Source organism: Bos javanicus, chromosome 23 (genome assembly GCF_032452875.1).
Source record: "Bos javanicus breed banteng chromosome 23, ARS-OSU_banteng_1.0, whole genome shotgun sequence".
Classification (NCBI taxonomy): Eukaryota; Metazoa; Chordata; class Mammalia; order Artiodactyla; family Bovidae; genus Bos; species Bos javanicus.
Window position 1 is genome coordinate 49,194,485 of NC_083890.1, and position 18,755 is coordinate 49,213,239.

At 45.8% G+C, this 18,755-nt stretch overlaps 1 protein-coding gene across 1 annotated transcript in view; it reads left to right on the forward strand.

Moving 5' to 3' along the window:
- F13A1 (coagulation factor XIII A chain) overlaps window positions 1-18,755 on the forward strand; it is a 143,905-nt gene that overhangs the window by 70,772 nt on the left and 54,378 nt on the right. The window contains exons 7-8 of the mRNA XM_061398934.1: window positions 9,551-9,725; window positions 12,450-12,588. Coding sequence (XP_061254918.1) covers window positions 9,551-9,725; window positions 12,450-12,588 — 314 coding nt within the window. The remainder of the gene's footprint in view (window positions 1-9,550; window positions 9,726-12,449; window positions 12,589-18,755) is intronic.

The following is an 18,755-nucleotide window of genomic DNA, read 5'->3' on the forward strand; positions in this document are numbered from 1 at the left end:
GTTGTTCCATGTCCAGTTCTAACTGTTGCTTCTTGACCTGCGTCCAGATTCCATGTATTCAGATTCCATGCATGCTAAGTTGTTTCGTCGTGTCCAACTCTTTGCGACTCTATGGACTGTAGCCCACCAGGCGCCTCTGTCCATGGGATTTTCCAGGCAAGAACATTGGAGTGAGTTGTCATTTCCTCCTCCAGGGGATCTTCCCAAACCCAAGGATCAAATCAGTGTCTCTTATGTCATCTCCTGCATTAGCAGGCGGGTTCTTTACCACTAGCATCACCTTAAGTCTAATTATAATTGTAAACAAAATAGTTTCTGCCTCCACAGAGCTAATAGTCTAATAGAAGAGACAGACTTGAAAGTAGAACTTGTCAACAGAGTATACCAAAGTCTCTGATGAAATAAGCATAGGGTTGTAGGAGAAAGCAAACCCCTGAAGCTTTGCTCACAGTTTTCCCAGCACAAAGCAGTATCCTGACAAGTGTTGGGACATAGAGTGAAAAGGCAGAATGATTAACCAAGACCCATAGCAATGATAAGCCACGTGATTATTCATAAAAACCCTTTTTTCATGGTGGGAATTATACCCAAATAGCCATCACCAAAAGCACTGCAGGAAAACGTAGTCAGAAGGAAACTTTCTTCTCTGGGGACTTACTTGATTCAACTGCAATTTTTTTTTTTTAAAGGTGACATTAAGAGGAAAATCTGGAAGGAGAGAGAAGAAAAAGTATCAATATACTAGTTAGGTATTTTTAAATTCCAGTCTTTGCACTGTTGCCAGCCTGGACTTGTCTGCTTCCCTTGAGGTGTACACATTTATTTTTGACCCTGGACTTTTGCTAATATCGAACCACAATGCCATCATTAATCCCCATTAATACCTTATTCTAGCTGTGCCTTTTGGGAACTAACTCAAGATTGGACTTTTTTTTTTTTAGCCAATCGATGTTCAGTATACTCTTTAGTGTTATAAAAAAAATATCTTGAACCCCAGCTACTAAATCAAACTGACCACAAGTGGAGTAGGTCCTGGAGTTTCCCAGAGCCCAACACAAGATAAATGACTGTAGGCCTTGGAGACGAAATGGACTTCAGGGCTTCTGATCCCCAAGCTTACGTGGTCTCACAGATAAACCGTAAATAAAGCTACTTTTCACTCTGTCCATCTTTCTTCCTCTTCATCTTGTCCCAGTACTTCGACAGTTTTTTTCTTTTTTTCCCCTTCTAAGCATGAAAAAGACAGTCACAACATTACTACTTTGATATTTTGCTCAGCAGCTCCACAGAAAGCTACTGCAAAACCCTGCTTAATTCTTCCCCAGTTGTTTGCTCGGCCATCTCATGGAAAGCTTCACATTCAGCAAACCTCTTCATGCAGCAAACTATCTCAAGTATTCAGACCACATTTACAAATTCACTTGGATCGGGAATTCCATGCAGCTACCTCAAATGAACTTTCGAATCACAAGTAAATACATGAAGTCTAGTCCCTGGTCATATATATATATAGACCAGCCACAGTGCAGCTCCCTAAAAGTTTTATTTAAAAAAATTAAAATGTTAAAGCACTATATAACTGCTCCTTTGGTTTATAAGCAGCTAAAATCCTTTTCTTGGGGTGAACTGTCCTGGAGAAATCTGAGGACTGGGGTGTTCCAGGGTCCTTGTCCTCAGCCATTTCCCCTTGAGGAGCTTCTTCACATTTCCCCATATGAATCTTATATTTGGAAAAATTTCATCTATCAAAAAAAAAAAAAACCCCACCAGGATTATTAAAAATAACTTGTTTCCCCATTCTTGTGTCAGAGGTTTATCTAACTGCCAATCAAAACTTCTAATGGGAGTGCCACCATTCCCATTAGACCCGGTACCACCTTTGTGAAGGTCAGGATACAGCTCCCTTTGGTGTTGAGAAGGACGGCAATGTCTCACACACCCACAGAGTCTTGCAGATGCCTAAGTTAAAATTTCCAGGCTGGTGACCATTGCCAGATGTAGGATTCTCAATGGATTTCTGCTCCGATCCAGAGTTTCTGGAGCTCTGACCCTATCTGTTTTCTTAAAGTGTTGTTTTCTCTCTCTGCCATTCGTGCCCGGGGATGCCAAGAATGGGGCTCCTCATTCAGGGAGAGCAGGAAGAGCTAGAGGCCTCGGGTGACTCAGCGACCTTTCCAGTAGCGACACAGCTCAACCAGGAGCTCCCGAGGGCGGCAGCTTTGGAGAATCTACCAGCTAGGATTCATGAAAAACCTGATTGTAGTCCAACAGGGTGAAATACTAACTCTAGTCAGGGTTTATTTAACTCTTAAAGTTGGATTCAAGGTACCCACGAGCGCAGGAGGCCTTCCTGTGGTTCAGGAATGGCCAAGGGCATCCAGTGATGAACGGGGGAGTACTGAGTCAAGACCACCTCCAGCACCTTTCAAACTAAGCGTAATGCCACGTCATTCAAGGGCTTCCCGGGTGGCTCAGTGGGTAAAAAATGTGTCTGCCATGTAGGAAATAAAGGTTCAGTCCTGGGTGGGGAAGAGCCTCTGGAGGAGGGCATGGCTACTGACTTCAGCAGTCTTGTCTGGGAAATCCCATGGACAGAGGAGCCTGGGGGGCTACAGTCCGTGGAGTCGAAAAGAGTGGGACACAACTGAGCGTGCATGAATTCACCAGGGATTTACGTTTGTGTTTATGGAAGACCTTGACACAAGTGACAAATATACTGGAAGCCAGTAGAAAATTTGAATTTCCCTAACAGAAATTGTTTTCATAGCCAGTTTTGAGAAATCGTATCCATTTTGTAAGTAAGCGATGTGCAGCAAAGAGCAGGAGTAGCAGGACGTCAGATGACTTGTCCAAGGTCGCTGGTCAAACGAAAGGATCTCGGGGTCCCGGACGGCACCCCTCCACAGACGCCGCTGCACGCCCCTGTGTCTGTCCTCTGCCTGTCCTCTGCCTGCGTCACGTGAGCTCCCTGGATACAGATGCCATCCTTTTACAAGTCCTGTCTTTTTCAGTCCTTCGCTCTTAGCCTGGGGTGGAGGAGGTTGATGAGACAATGAACTGTTCAGACATCATTTTTTTTGCCTCCTATGATAAAAGCCAGCAATGTAATGAAGTTTCCATTTGTCTGCAAACAGCTTGGTCTCTCCGTTATTAAGGTTGCATTTCTTATGCCCGGGCTCCCCATATTTTGGGAGAAAAACAGACATTTATTATAAGCCATCTCTCGAATATGATGATCACAGTCAATCTAAATGTCTGCTTTCCCTGAATTGCTTCCTGGAATGAGGTCTCAACGCTGCATCTATTTTGTAATCACATCGGCTGTTTCTGAAACACAGGGACACTTTTCAGCGGCCCTTCTGAGCTCTGCAGTGGGGGCTGCTCTGGTCTCTTGGGACAGACACCCCCTGGAGGGGCGAACAGAAGTGCGGCAAAGCCAGCATCCCCCTTTGGACAGGCCCTCTCAGGGCACGCACTCTGCATCCCTTCCTGCCCTCCCTCCTTCCCCTGTCCTGTCTCTTGACGTCCTTTCCCATCTGCTTCCTGCTCTACTCTTTCCCTTTCCCGCTCATCCATCCATGCACCCATTCGTTCATCCATCCACGCTTTCGTTCAGACACTTCGGGAGGCCTGTTCTGCATACCAGCCCTGCACCACGCAGCAGTGGACAAGCAATGAAAAAGAAGCAGTGCTTGGACAGCTTAAAATCTCAGTATCTCTGTCTCTCTCGGTCCACCTTTTGTTATTCTCTCATGATAGTCATTAGTAAAATACGTTTGGACCAAATAAGGATCCTTAGTTACTAAGGAAGACAAGATTAATAATCTCTAGTTGTAATGATTTTCATGAAAAATGAATCTCATTACCCACTCCTGTCAGTGCGTGCGTGCGTGCTCGGTCACTTTAGTCATGTCTGACTCTTTGGGACCCCATGGGCTGTAGCCCGCCAGGCTCCTCTGTCCATGGGGTTCTCCAGGCAAGAATGCTGGAGTGGGTTGCCATCTCCTCTCCAGGGGATCTTCCCAAGCCAGGGATCGAACCCGCATCTCCTGCACTGCAGGTGGATTCTTTACCCACTGAGCCACCTGGGAAGCCCCGCTCCTGTCAGAGCTTGTGTCAAATATACAAAGCAAAGCACATTTGAATCGTGGTTGTGTGCTTCACAGCAGAGGTTAGGGTTAGTTCCTGTGGTTTGTTGATGTCGTTGTTGTTGAATTAAAATTTACATGCAATGAAACATATGGATATTAAATGTAAAATTCAATGAGCTTTGATTCGGATAATCACCACCCCAACCCAAATTTAGACATTACCAACAGCCCAGAAATTTCCCTTGTGCTCTCTTGTAGTCAACCCACATCCCCAGAAACAACTATGATCCTGATTTCTTAGAATAGATTAGATTTGCCTGTTCTTAAACTTCGCATAACGGGTTTATACCCCAGTCACTATTTGGGGCTGGTGTTCTTTCCTCAGTCTGTTCTTACACATGCTTCAGCTTGTTCCTTGGTATTGCTGAGCAGTGTTTCACCAAGCTCGATTTCCCAATCTGTCATCCATTCACCTGCGGATGGACACTTGGGATGCTTCCAATTTGGGACTGTTGTGAATTAAGCTATTAAGAAGACTCTTGTACAAGTCCCTTTGTGTACGTATATTTTTGTATTTCTGAGATAAGCGGTTAAAGCAGGCATGTCTAAATCATAGGGCATGTATATGTTTCACTTTATAAGAATCTGTCCATTTTCCAAAGTGACTGGAACCCTGGAGCGTCACGGACGCAATTAGACACACACTGTACAACCTCCTCCCACAATTAAGACTGACCTTCACCAGACTGTACGTGGGCGCTGTTCACAAAAGCTGCATGGGTTCTTCTTCAAGGAAAAGCTCTTCTCCCTCCCAAATTTAACTCTCTGCCTTTGAAACTAGCTCAAGTTGTCCAAAATTTATATCCAATGGTCTTCGAAAAACGATTACAGGCAAAATCAGGTATTCTGCAAGAATTACAGAAATCTTACCCTTTATGAGAACATAACTTCAACAGTGAAATTTAATAGAATATAATAGGTTTATAACAGAGAAAAGTCACCTTATCAAAGCCATATAAAATGTGCTCACAGGATAAGAAAATACCTTTACATATTCAAAAAGAAGCAGAAAAAATAGTAATTATGCAAAATGCAATGGACCTAAGCCTGAATTCAGAGAGGCAGCCCACCCTGCTGGGCACAAAAGGAATTTTAACTATTCTCTCCTCTCAGGTAAATATTTGAGAAAATTCTAAACATGTTTAAAGAAGAAAATAGCAATTATGTGTATTCGCATTGCAAGAATTGAGCACAGCATATTGGCATATCTGCTTCCAGTTTTTTTTTTAATGAAAAGTCTATTATAATTTTTGGTTAAAAAGATAATAATACTCTCTAAAAAAGAATTCAAACAATCAAGAAAAATTTAAAGATAAAAATTCAAAAAAAAAATCATACTTGCAAAACTCTTCTTCAAGTGTTCTATTTGCTGTAATTAATAACTGTAGATAAAATCTTGACTCTCCAGTCCAAGACTAGTTTGATTTCACCTCTGAATGACTGTTTGAGGCCAGTGTATTTCATTCTACCCTTTTGTACCCTGAGACAGATTGGAACAGAAAAGGGCATTATTGGTCTCTGCTCTTTCTTTGAGGATCCTGTTAAATGTCTCATTCCAGAATCCACTCCACCTACCTGGAGGCAGATCTCGTTCCCACGAGGGGATGACTTCGGATTTCCATTATTTCCCCACTGCAGTCCCAGACTCTTACCTTTTTAGGGCTGTAGACCCTTTTCCACCTCTTTCTACACAGCTATTATTTCCATGAATCCCACCAGAACAAGGAAAAAAAAATCTGCATTCTAATTCAGCTTGCTTCTTTCCAGATTTTGAAATGCAAATGTATAGTCTCAGGATTTTGTTGACTTAACAGTTAGGCTTCTGAAGTCCTGGTGCTGAAGCTGGGCCATGCTGCCCCTCTGTCCACCTCTAAACCTCTGTCTTTTCTTGGACCAGCTTTTGAAATGTCCCTGAATTATGTCCTGCCACTGAGGCTGCTGATAGTGACTTTTGAAGGGTCTGGTTTTTAAATTTTTTCCAATATCGTAGGTATTATGAAAGGACAATTTAGTAAACCCTTGCTGAGGCTGAATAATGTCCAAAGTTCTGGGCTCATCTTGTCTCCTTGACCACCAGTGATTCAGGACCAAGACATTTCATTCTGCCGTTCGTCCGACTCTGAGCTCGTGGTAGGGTTTCAACAGTCAGCTGTGGCAGGAAGAGGGACCAACATGCCCTTGACCTGCCCCCCACGCCAATCTTGTTGTCTCAGGAGGAGAACATGACTTTACCCCTTTACACATGTCACTTAAGACTTATCTCTTTCAGTATCTGGGCTCCCTAGAAATCAATTTCCTAATTAGAAAACAGTAGCTAATCTGGCCAAATGCTAATAAATGAGAAGTGTGATTTGTCTAGAATGGGGGAACAGCTCAGCATTAACAATTAAAAGGACTGTAGAGGAGAGAGCTCCTTTTCTTTCTCTTTCCTTTGGCTGATTGGTCTCAGCTATAGGCTATAAATAATACTTTTAATTAATGGCTATTTGAAAGTCAGTCATCAGAACCTTAGTTTAGGAACTTTTACCTCTGAGATTCATTGCCCTATTCTATTTATTAATGATAAGGATAAATAACTGGTAATGTGAGTTAAAGCTGGATCCACTTACAAATATCAAGCTACATCATAACACTCTTCAGGCTTCACTATAATAGATGCAGATTTAGATAATCAATTCAACTGCAAGGAGAGTTATTGATCATGAATAGAACCAAAGTTGTCAGCTAAACGCTGCTGCATGCCAGTCATTTCATGGACTTACAGGATAAAGTCAAAGTTAATGTCGAAGGCATGAGTTTGCAATTAGTTGGGTCTAAAGACTCAATTTTTTTGTATATTGAACAAATTAACTGGGTATTTGTGACGGTTTAGACTCTTAGTTTGTCCAACTTTCTGTGGTCCCATGGACTGTAGCCCACCAGGCTCCTCTAAAATATGCTGTCCATGGGATTTCCCAGGCAAGAATACTGCAGTGGACTGCTATTTCTTTCTCCAGGGGATCTTCCTGACCCAGGGATCAAACCCTGGTCTCCTCCACTGAAGGCAGATTCTTTACTGACTGAGCCACCGAGGAGTCTGGTGGCTGGGTATTTCCCTTCACGTTAACCCAACGGTACAGAGTCAAAAGGGAAAAACAGTAGAAGTTGCGTGTGCTTGCACTTCTTAAGCGTTTCCTTCTAGTGCTTTCTACTTCCTCCAATATTGCCTACTTACATAATTCTTGTTGCAGGTCCCTGAACTTGTCATAGTTCTTCATGGTACCAAGCAATTATCCAAACTCTTTCTTCCATGTAGATAACCTTTGCTGAACCTCAGCCTCTCAAGACCTGGCTTTCATGTCATTCTCTCTCCTCGGCTCACCACAGCCACCATCACCCTCCAATCTAAGAAAGCTGATGACTCCCTCTGTTGGGAGTCCACTCTCCCTGGACGTCTTTCTGCATTAGGAACCTTTCCTTCTGCTTGATGGGTTCCTCTTCCATCTCCTTCCACAGAGAAGATCTTAGTCTTATTCAGATGCACAATGCCTACATGCTTGTTGGATATACAACGGATTATTCCACAACTATTGAACACCTGCTCGTTGCCAATACTTGTTAGAAGTCAGAAAGGCATAGATTTTTATCTGTGTTCTCAATATGCTCATGACCCACTGGGGAATAAACGCTTATAAATCTAAACTCAGTAAGCCTAAGAAAGTGGTCTGGGGAAGTGCTGAGGCTGAGCTGGTAATTGGCAAGGCCAGCAACACATAAAAACTCATCATATTTTAGTATCTCTTCTATGATTTTCATAATCTGAATGCACCTGTTTTAATCACATGTTCCACTTTGTTTACTAAAGTCTCATCAGTATAATCTGAACCTATGCTTCTCAAACTCACGTGCACACAGATCACCTGGGGATTTTGTTAAACTGCAGTTTCTGATTCAACAGGCCTGGGGAGGGGCCTGAGAGCCTGCATTTCCAATAGACTCCCGGCACACCGCTGCTGCTGGTCTATAGACCACACACTGAGGAGCAAGGCTATAAACCATGGTCATGTCAACATGCAAGCATTGTTAAAGGGGCAACAGTTTCTGGAAAAACTCTTAGTGCTCCCCACCTAGACATTCTCTGACTGTGATTAAACATGATGCAAGTTACAGCAAGAGACATTAACATTCAGCAGTGACCCCCAAGAAACTGACAGGATGCCTTGAAACTGTTCATTCCTGGCCCCAGTTTTATCATCTAAACATAAAATATTTTTTCCCTGCACTTGAGGTCTCCTGCTACCAAATGTGGAGAAGGCGATGGCACCCACTCCAGTGCTCTTGCCTGGAAAATCCCATGGACGGAGGAGCCTGGAAGGCTGCAGTGCATGGGGTCACTGAGGGTCGGACACGACTGAGTGACTTCACTTTCACTTTTCACTTTCATGCGTTGGAGAAAGAAATGGCAACCCACTCCAGTGTTTTTGCCTGGAGAATCCCATGAGGTCTCACTAGGACATGACTGAAGCGACTTAGCAGCAGGAGCAGCAGCAGCTACCAAATGACTGTCGTCTGAGTGTGTAGTAATTTTTTCCCAAATATTCAAGATTGCCATTCTTTGCTTACATCTCCCTTATATTTAAACTATAATACCCCAGGTCCCGTCTGAGTGTGTAGTAATTTTTTCCCAAATATTCAAGATTGCCATTCTTTGCTTACATCTCCCTTATATTTAAACTATAATACCCCAGGTCCTTAATGTAACTGGAAATATCTATTAACAAAATTTTATAATCACCTTAAACAATTATAAAGAAAATACTTCTGTTCATGCAATTTTTAAAAAAACAAGCTCTGCAAGGTACCCATGGGAATCTAATTTCTTGTTAACTCTTAATGGTTCCTATGACAGCACCTACATATTTTTTCAATTTATTAGAGTCAGCTACTCATCATCAAAGTCGAACCTCATTAGACCATCAGACTTTGGGCCCCCATGCTAACATCTAACATCGTTTGTCAATTTTTAGCTTTCCTTCTATCAAGACAAGATCCCTCCTTGAGCCATCTTCTTTTGTAAGTCTTCTTCCTCTTTTCCTCACACATTCTCCAGCACAGTTCCACCCAGACCAAGGGCCCAAGTGCTTGAGAAGCCACGATAACTCTTCCTGCCTGCTACTCAGCACCACCTCACCAGAATCATACGCTGTTTAAGAGGTGGCCTTGGCCATCTGGTTCACCCTCACACACTTAGTTATCACACCACTTTCCCTGATACGTAGCAGTGAACTGAACAGAAGTAGAACTCTTCATCATGCAGGAACACAGAAGGTGCTGGAAGCCTTAGGTTGCCCAAAGTCAGAGTCTGGAGAGGACTCTTCTAAAGGACTTCGGCTCCTCTCACCTGTCATGGTCTCGTTTAGATCAATGCCAAGGACGACGAAGGCGTCATTGCTGGCTCCTGGGACAATGTCTACGCTTATGGTGTTCCCCCATCAGCTTGGACCGGAAGTGTTGACATCCTCCTAGAATACAAGAGTTCTCAGAAACCAGTCCGCTATGGTCAGTGCTGGGTTTTTGCTGGTGTCTTTAATACATGTAAGTATCCAGTTGAGTATACATTTTTTTAATGTAAAGGAAATGTCACCTCAAGACATTTAGTCTATAACCTGGTGAAGGGACCTAGCAATCTCTGTTGGATCTATAGAATTTGTGGATGGCTACTCTGGGATATAGTCAATGCATAGTTAAATCGTACAGGGCCAGTATGCTCCTAATTTCTCTTTGACTGCAGAACCTTTATAGAAAGAATGAGAGACAATTTCCTACATAATCCATCATTCAACCCTCAGCAAAATGGAGAGTCTTGGGGCCAGGAAAGGGTGTGGGGGAAGGATATACAATTTTTAATTAGTAACCTCCACATTTTAGAAACGGTTAAATTAGCAAAATTTAAAATAATAAATAATAAGATGTAGACTTATTTGTTATTCAGAAGGTTTACAAATATGCTTATTTGCTTACTGTGTATCCCTGAGAATTTTGTAAATATGCCCACTTAGTTTTTACCCTAGCTGTGGAGGGTGGGTGGCAGGAGGGCTTATCTCAATTCTTATATATGAGTCTCAATGCCCCTGAGCAATTAGACACCAGAACTTAATGAACGATCTTTACTCCCTGGCATCCCCTCCTGCCTTTAATCTACCCAACATCCAAACCGTAGAGGAAAACACACGGGAACAGAACCATTCTCTTCCACCTCGTGCATTATTTTCCAATATGGCATTTGTCTGTCCCGGCCCAGACAATGTTATTGTTAATTCAGTGAATAGTTTTTAAAAAATACGTTTATTTCAGTATGTCTTCATCATTGGTAATGATAATCATTCTCATGCCATTGCCAGACCCTACAAGAAAGACATGAAACTCAAGTCAAAGTGTCCTTTCTACTTACTCACTAATAAAGACTGCTTTATCCAGTTAGCATGGTTTTTAATCAGAAAAATCAAGGAGAGTCTGAAGGCTGGAAGCCAGGATGAGATAATTTTTTATAAATGATCAGGAAGACTGTCAGTTTCAGCTCAAAGTTGTGACCATCTGAGAGCCAGTCAGAGGTCCATGTGGGAAGAAACCATAAGTGTTGTGTTGCATGTGTTTTTCTCTATGGCATCAAACTGAGTAGGGTTATTTTCTTAGCCATTCCCATATACTTAAGAGCTACAGGAACATGTATTTCCTGGGAGCAATGAAGGGCAGTGGAGCCAAGGTATCAGTGTCCTAAGAAGCCTGGTTGTGGAGTTCCCCATGGAAGCCTGAACTTTAGGAAAGCTAACAGTTGGGAGGAAGGCCCCCTCTTCCATGGTTCCCAAGCCAAGATTGTGTGCCAGGGGCTTGGCGGAGACAGCCTCTCTGATGAAATGTTCCCAGGAAAACACAAAGCACTCCCCATGTCCCCCTGATGCCTGCAGTTTCACTATCCCAGTGTGATTCTTTAGGTTCAGAAACAGATAAAATGGTCAGCAACTTCCATCTACATATTGTTGCTATTGTTTAGTCGCTAAGTCATGTTCGACTCTTTTGCGACCCCATGGACTGTAACCCGCTAGGCTCCTCTGTCCATGGGATTCTCTAGGGAAGAATACTGGAGAGGGTAGCCATTCCATGAGATCTTCCTGACTCAGGGATCAAACGTGAGCCTCCTGCTTTGCAGGCAGACTCTTTACCACTGAGCCACCTGGGAAGCCCTCCACCCAAGTATGCCTTCTGTATAAAAGGATCATCAGATCTATTCCTGAAAACCGACTCTGGTGATAAGGCAGAGGCCCAGTGTAGGGATGCCACCATGAGGATAAACCTGAAAAGGGAATTTGGAGGGGAGGAGGTCCTGGTGCCCTGTATCAAGCTGCATCTGGCTTAAAATTACGAGTTCAGCAGACTCTGGGACAAACCTCACCCTGTGATCACATGAATTGGTGCTAAGGTAGGAACAGAGCTAGAGTGCTGATCACTGTGTTGGTGAAACTGCAGTGTGTGTCAGGGTTGTAAATCCAGAGAGGAAGATGGGAGTGGGAGGCAGGTGGTGTCACTTGGGGTGTGAAGATTAAGTCATTTAATGAGGACCCTTGAGTCTCTACCAGACTCGTGCTTGGACTTCCAAGGTTGTTCTATTGAAGGGGGTGGATAGCCTTTGGTTAAAAATGCTAAACAATTCTGAGAGGGGGGGAAAAAAAGGCAAGTCATTAATCTTAAAATTGTCAGCTGAATTATTTTCAATGAGCACTGATGTCTGGCGTCCTGGGAGCCAGGAAGGGCATTGGATTAAGTTTGATCAATAGGTACATATGGCAAGAGATGCATCCAGGTAATTTATTATCTAACAATTAAAATGAATCTGTGGTGTCACCCTCCACCAAGTGTCACAAGAGCAAGTTCCACCCAGGAAAACAAACCACATTGAGGGTCTGCTTGGTAAATTCCTGATTTCCTACTAGCTGGGGTTTTTAAATTTTTATTTCCAGAAACACAGGCCATTAGCGAAATTAAAATAATCCTACTTTGATGATCATGTGATTAGCAACTAAACTGGAACCCTGTTACTAAGATCCCATTCCCACTGGTATCATTTGGCGCCCACCGGTCCCCAGAAAGGCTTCTGTCTGCTTCTCTGATCCTTGGCGACAGGCCCCTTTTGGCTTTGGACACCTGAGAACAACATGTGCGTGTTGGTCAAGAAGAAAGTCCCTCCTGAGAAGGGATTGCTCACTCGATATTTATTAGATCTTGGCGATCTGTTTAATTGTGGTCCGTCCTTCTTTCCTGCAGTTTTGCGATGCCTGGGGATACCAGCGCGAGTCGTCACCAACTATTTCTCAGCCCATGACAATGATGCCAACTTGCAATTGGACATATTTTTGGAAGAAGACGGGAACGTGAACTCCAAACTCACCAAGGATTCGGTGTGGTGAGTTTGATTTGCAAGGGCACTGGCTGATATCAAATTGAAGTGCATAACACATTTACCACCAGACAGAGTCAGTCTGATGCTTCTTTCTGTTCTATTTTAAGGACTATTCAATACCATAGGCACAAATGTCTGATTGTCAGAGACTGTTTTTAGCTAATGAATGAGAAATGTTACTGAACAGCAGTTTGGGCTTCTAGTAATAAAGATCGATCACCCCATTACAGCAGCAACTCCTGGAAGAGGCCACAGCTTTAGTGGCCAGAGCCTATACCAGTTCTTCTCTAGCTTTTGTTGTTGTTGCTGTTCAGCCACTGAGTCGTGTCCAACTCTTTGCAACCCCAGCACACCAGGCTGCCCTGTCCATCACTATCTCCTGGAGTTTGCCCAAACTCGTGTCCATCAAGTCAGTGATGCTACCTAACCCTCTCATCCTCTGTTACCCCCTTCTCCTGTTGCCTTCGATCTTTCCCAGCATCAGGGTCTTTTCCAAGGAGTCAGTTCTTCTTACCAGGTGGCCAAAATATTGGACCTTCAGCTTCAGCATCAGGATCAACCCATGAACATTCAGGGTTGATCTTCTTTAGGATGGACTGGTTGGATCTCCTTGCAGTCCAAGGGGCTCTCAAGAGTCTTCTGCAGCCCCACAGTTCTAGCTTGCTGCTACTGCTGCTAAGTCACTTCAGTCGTGTCTGACTCTGTATGACCCCATGGACTGCAGCCCACCAGGCTCCTCTGTCCATGGGATTCTCCAGGCAAGAACAATGGAGTGGGTTGCCATTTCCTCCTCCAACAGTTCTAGCTTAGCGCATGACTATTATGGTGAACAGCAGAGACACAGAAGCCCTGTGTTCTCTACGGTAAGAGCAACATAGCCAACTTTTATTAAGCACTTACTGTGTACCAGTCTCTGTGTGTATATAAGCTTATCTAATCCTTTTAGGTTTAATCAGACAGGAGTTTATTACCATTCCATTTACAGCTGAGCAAACTGAGGCACAGAGAGCTTAAAATACTTTTCTCAAGGTCACACATCTGGTAAGCTAAGAATAAAACCAAGAGCATCTGACCCTTTTGCTGCTGAGTCACTTTTAGTCGTGTCCGACTCTGTGCAACCCCATAGATGGCAGCCCACCAGACTCCCCCGTCCCTGAGATTCTCCAGGCAAGAACACTGGAGTGGGTTTCCATTTCCTTCTCCAATGCATGAAAGTGAAAAGTGAAAATGAAGTCACTCAGTCATGTCCGACTCTTCCTGACCCCATGGACTGCAGCCTACCGGACTCCTCCAACCATGGGATTTTCCAGGCAAGAGTACTAGAGTGGGTTGCCATTGCCTTCTCTGATCTTACCCTTAACCACAACCTTTTTGTTTTTGGCCTTTGCAATATAAATAGGATTGCCCTTTGCATGTAAAGATATGGTTCTCCTGATCTGTGACCTCATCTTTTATTCAGAGATAGAAGTGGAAATAAAGTCAGAATTATTACCAAGTACCAGCCCTATGGTGTTTTCACTGCCCTGAACAGCTGTATCATAAGCTGGTTGCAAGGAGTTTAGGATTCCAAAGAAATTTCCTTTATCCATGGGGACCCACTCACTCCAAAACAGTATTCTAAAAAGATGGTGGCGGGGGGGAATCCCAAGAATCCAAATGTAAAGGGTATTCACAAAGGTCTGTATGGAGGGAAACTGCCAGGCATGAACTCAGTGGAATTTCCAAGCCAAAAAGATGTCTCCTAGAGCTGTTCTTTATAAGTAATAAAGCTAAAACACTGTCAGCGGTGAAAACATCCGAGTGGGCATGGGAGGAAGTTGGAAGCTCATTTTAGAAGAAATTAAAAGTTAGAAGTGTCTTAACTCCCCCACGTCACAGGAATGGAGCGCAGATGCAGGGCAGAATTCACTCAGCAGTCCCAGCAGACGCTCATTTGAGAATGAGAAAAGAAGCAAAATTGCTGAACTAGTGGCAAAATGCTTGTATGAATAAAAAAAACACTGCAGTTCACTTGAAGGGAGCGAGCTGAGCAATGACAAGCTGGAGACTATAGTCAAGACAAAAGCTCTCCTCTGTAAACTGAACGGCAATTGAAAGCACCATTTAAGCCCTTGGAATCCCAGTAGAGCAGCCCTGTGTGTATATGGAATGACAAAAAAAAAAAAAAAACAGACCCACATAGCCACCCCCGAAGCTGCGGTGACATTTGAACATGGCAGATAAGAAAAATGGTAGAGATGAACCTACTTGCAGAGCAAGCATAGAGACAGTGCTGGAGAAAAGACCATGGACGCGGGTGAGGGCCGAGCTGGGAGGGTGGCGCTGGCAAGTATACGCGACCACGTGTAACGCAGGCAGCTGGTGGGGAGCTGCTGTGCAGCACAGGGGCCTCAGCTCGGGGCTCCACGATGACCTAGGGGGTGGGAGGCCCTCGAGGGAGGGGATGTACGCGCACAGAGCGCTGATCCCCTTCCTGGAGAGCACAAACCAACACAACCTCATAAAGCAATTATACGCCGATTTTCAAAGAATTATTTGGCATTCTGCACTGATTATCTCTTCCTTACTCTCTCTCTCTCTACACACACACATACACACACACCACTCAATGCCCTGGTAGCCAACTGCAGCTCAGAATTATTCCTTCCAATTCTTTAACCCAAATGCCTCCCACCATAAATCCCCGCAGGCACCCAACAAATAACCTCATGACACCCCTTGTTCAACTGATACAAAAGCATGAAGCTGACAGACCTTTCCTTGGTAACCCTTTCCTCTTTCAGCTCTCTGCTCCGAATTCCTTTCTCAGTTTCTCCAACTCTCGTTCCTTCACTGTGCTCAGCTGTGTCAGATTCTTCAGAGACTCTGTATCCATGGGATTTCCCAGACGAGAATACTGGAGTGGGTTACCATTTCCTGCTCCAGGGGATATTCCCGACCCAGGGGTCGAACCTGCACCTCCTGCATCTTCTGCTCAGACAGGCGGATTCTTTAGCACTAGCTCCTCCTGGGAAGCCCGGGTGTTCCTGGGCTTTTCGCTCCTTCACTGTCGTCCCCGAAGATCCCACCACCATGGGACCATGTTCTCTGGTCTGGGACCCTCCCACCTCCTCCACGAGCAGACCACCACCCCAGTCGCCCCGTCTCCCCTCTGCTTGGCTCACAGTCTGACTAACTGAACGGCTGCTGCTCACCCAGCTCGGAACATGCCAGATTGTGGAGTGCAGGGATTAAAGGGGTCGAGTCAGCCCTGGGTCAGGCTGTGTGACCTTGGGCACCGCACACCCTCTCTGTGTCTCTCTTGCCCCCTAGGGTGGCGCTGACAACATTTCCAAGCATAACAGGTGCTTAATGAGAGTTAGCTGCTGTGACTGCGTTCATTGCTAGTCGCACAGCTGGAATTTCGTGGAGGCAATATGTTGCCATTGACCCGGGCACACTGAAGTAGTCAGGAAGAGGGGTGCCCAGTGTTCTAAGAGGACTCGTTATTTCTGTCACTCTGGGGTTTTTGTGTTTTTTTTTTTTTTAATGAAAGCCAGAAACTGCCTCCTCAGTACAAACACCAGTGAACCCTAGAAGTGATAAACGTTCTGGAAAGCCAGAAGTATTTCTGAGACCCTCCTTGGTCGAGGAGGCTGGTGGAGACTGTCCCTGGACGCGTCCACCAGCACGGGGTCCCCATGGCCACCCCTGAGTCAAGCTCTGACTTGGGCAGTCACCGGCCGCGGGACCTTGAGAAGACAGCTTCACCTTGCTGAGCTTCCTCATCCATAGACTGAGCCTTAACTTAGTAGTTACTGATTAAACGACAATGTAGCGAGGCAAGTAAAGTGCTCCCCACAGGGCTCGGCGGGCGCCTGCCGATGGGACTGGCGATGCCCGCTGGTGAGAAGCAGGGCCCGCCTGCAGGGTCGGCAAGCCGGGGAGAGGTGGGGGCAGGAGGCTGACAGAGGCCGAGCCCAGGCAGGGAGGAGCCCGCGGCCCGCCGACCCCGAGAGGCCAGGGCTGCACGGCGGGCCGCACGCGGCCTGATGGGCTTCCGAGTGGGGGTCTCGCAGCCGTCGGCCGCCCCGAGCCGCCAGCCTCGCTTCCCTCCTCCGGCTCCTCTCAGACAGGCTGCCGGTTTGTCCCTGGCCCTGCGCCCTCTTTCTAACGGCGACCACGAGAATGACTGCCTGGTTTTCTCAGCGCCTCCACCATCTCTCCACCACTGAGGTGCTGATGGTGGCGAATCAGGGTCCAGCTGGTCCAGCTGGTCCAGCTGACTCTTCTCCGTGGCTGTCGAGTCCCACATGCCCGAAGCAGAAATACGCCCAGACGGAGGGTCAGAGGGAGAATGGAAGACGGGTGTGAAGGCCTGTTGTGCGGTTCAGAGCCAAGAGGGCTAAGTCGGGCTTCCCCCGGGCTCTGACCTCCTTTACCCCCGCAGACCACCCAGCACTGACCGTTCACCCGCCGGCTTCCTGCTCTGCCAGCCTAGGTCCCTGAGTGTGGATCCCCCCTCCCAGAGAGCCTCAGCTCGCCAGGGGCAGCAGTTTGGCACTGAGTGGACATCCTCTTGATGCCCTGGAGGGAAGAGTGGGCTTCTTGCGGATTCAGGAGAGGGAGGGGCCCTTACAAGGGCACAGCTGGGCGGAGTAATTGGACCTTGGCTCACAAATGAAATTCCGGGAGGGCCAACGCAAGATAACATATCCTGGAAGGAGCGGTTTAAGCCGCCTGCCCCCAGTGTGTAGATGGGTTGGGAATTATGCCTAAGCTCTGGGGGAAGGCATCCATGTATCACCGAGGACAGCTTAATGAAGATGCTGGTGCCATGTCCGGCTGCAATCCAGGCAGTGAGCAGGGACGAGGGGCTCATGCTGGGCAGGAGTAAAGTGACCATTTGTCCACATCCTGAACGAGCTCAGCTTGCTCACCTCATCATTCCACAGTCACAGCATCAATGGAAACAATTTTTTTACGGGAGTTAGGGCTCCAACATAGTGAAGGGTGAATGTATGATAGTTTGGGTTCCAATCGGTTCTCATGGGTTTGGGGTGATTACATGATGCCACTTTTGTAAAAGCTTTTTATTTTCTTCTGAGGGTTAGCTGATTAACAAACAGTGTTGTGGCAGTTTCAGGGGAACAGCAAAGGGGCTCGGCCATACATAGACATGTATCAGAAATGGAAACAATTTTAAAAGAAAGGGATGGTGGTGCTGATTAGGGTCATGAAAGGCATTTCAGTAGGAGGCTCCTCTCCTTCCAAATGGAAGTGTGATCCAGTGTCCCACTGCTGGAGAGGAAGTGGTCAGACAGGATGGTTCTGGGTAAAGGGTCTGTGCCCACCTCTAGATTTGTCTCCATCAGAATGCGGCCTCAGCAGGGGAGCCATGTCTGGTGTATTCTATTTTGGCTTTGCCAGCACAGTGCAGGGCATAGACCTGGTTGGAAAACATTTTAAGTACTCATTTAGCTGATTAATCTCATTTAATCCATTCCACAAACGCTATGATACACGAATACGTCCAAATGTCAGATGCTAAGGATTCAGGGGGAATTAACCAGGTCACTGCCCTCAAGACGCTCCGTCCGGTGTTCACCAGCAAGACAACCGCACACAGTACACTGTAGAAGTGTGAGGTGGGTGGCGGCGTGAGCAGGAGTCCTGGAGACGGAGCGAAGGGGCTTCCACCCTAAACCCAGGGGTGGAGCAGAAGGTGTTCACATGGTCAGTGGACAAAGCTGTTGTCCCCTTGTGATCTTCCGGTCGTGCTCTTCAAAGATGAAATGCCCAGGAAATGCCCTTGACCCCAGTTGAAACTCAAGGTAAAAGTCTCAGGGGCTGATGTGAGACGACCAGAGATCAATTTGCTTCAAGGTCAAGTGGGAAGGAATGGAAGGTCGCTCAGTAGGTAAAGACATCGCCTGCAGTGCAGGGGCCACAAGAGACAGGTTTGATCCCTGGGTCAGGAAGAGCCCCTTGAGGAGGGAAAGGCAACCCGCTCCACTATTCTTGTCTGGAGAATCCCATGGACAGAGGAGCCTGGCGGGTTGCTGTCCATAGGGTTGTAAAAAGTCAGACACGACTGAAGCAACTGAACACATATGCACACATATATTATGACTATGGTTGTTGAAAATTGAAACTCACTCTCCATACGTCCAGCCCCTCACCACTCCTTC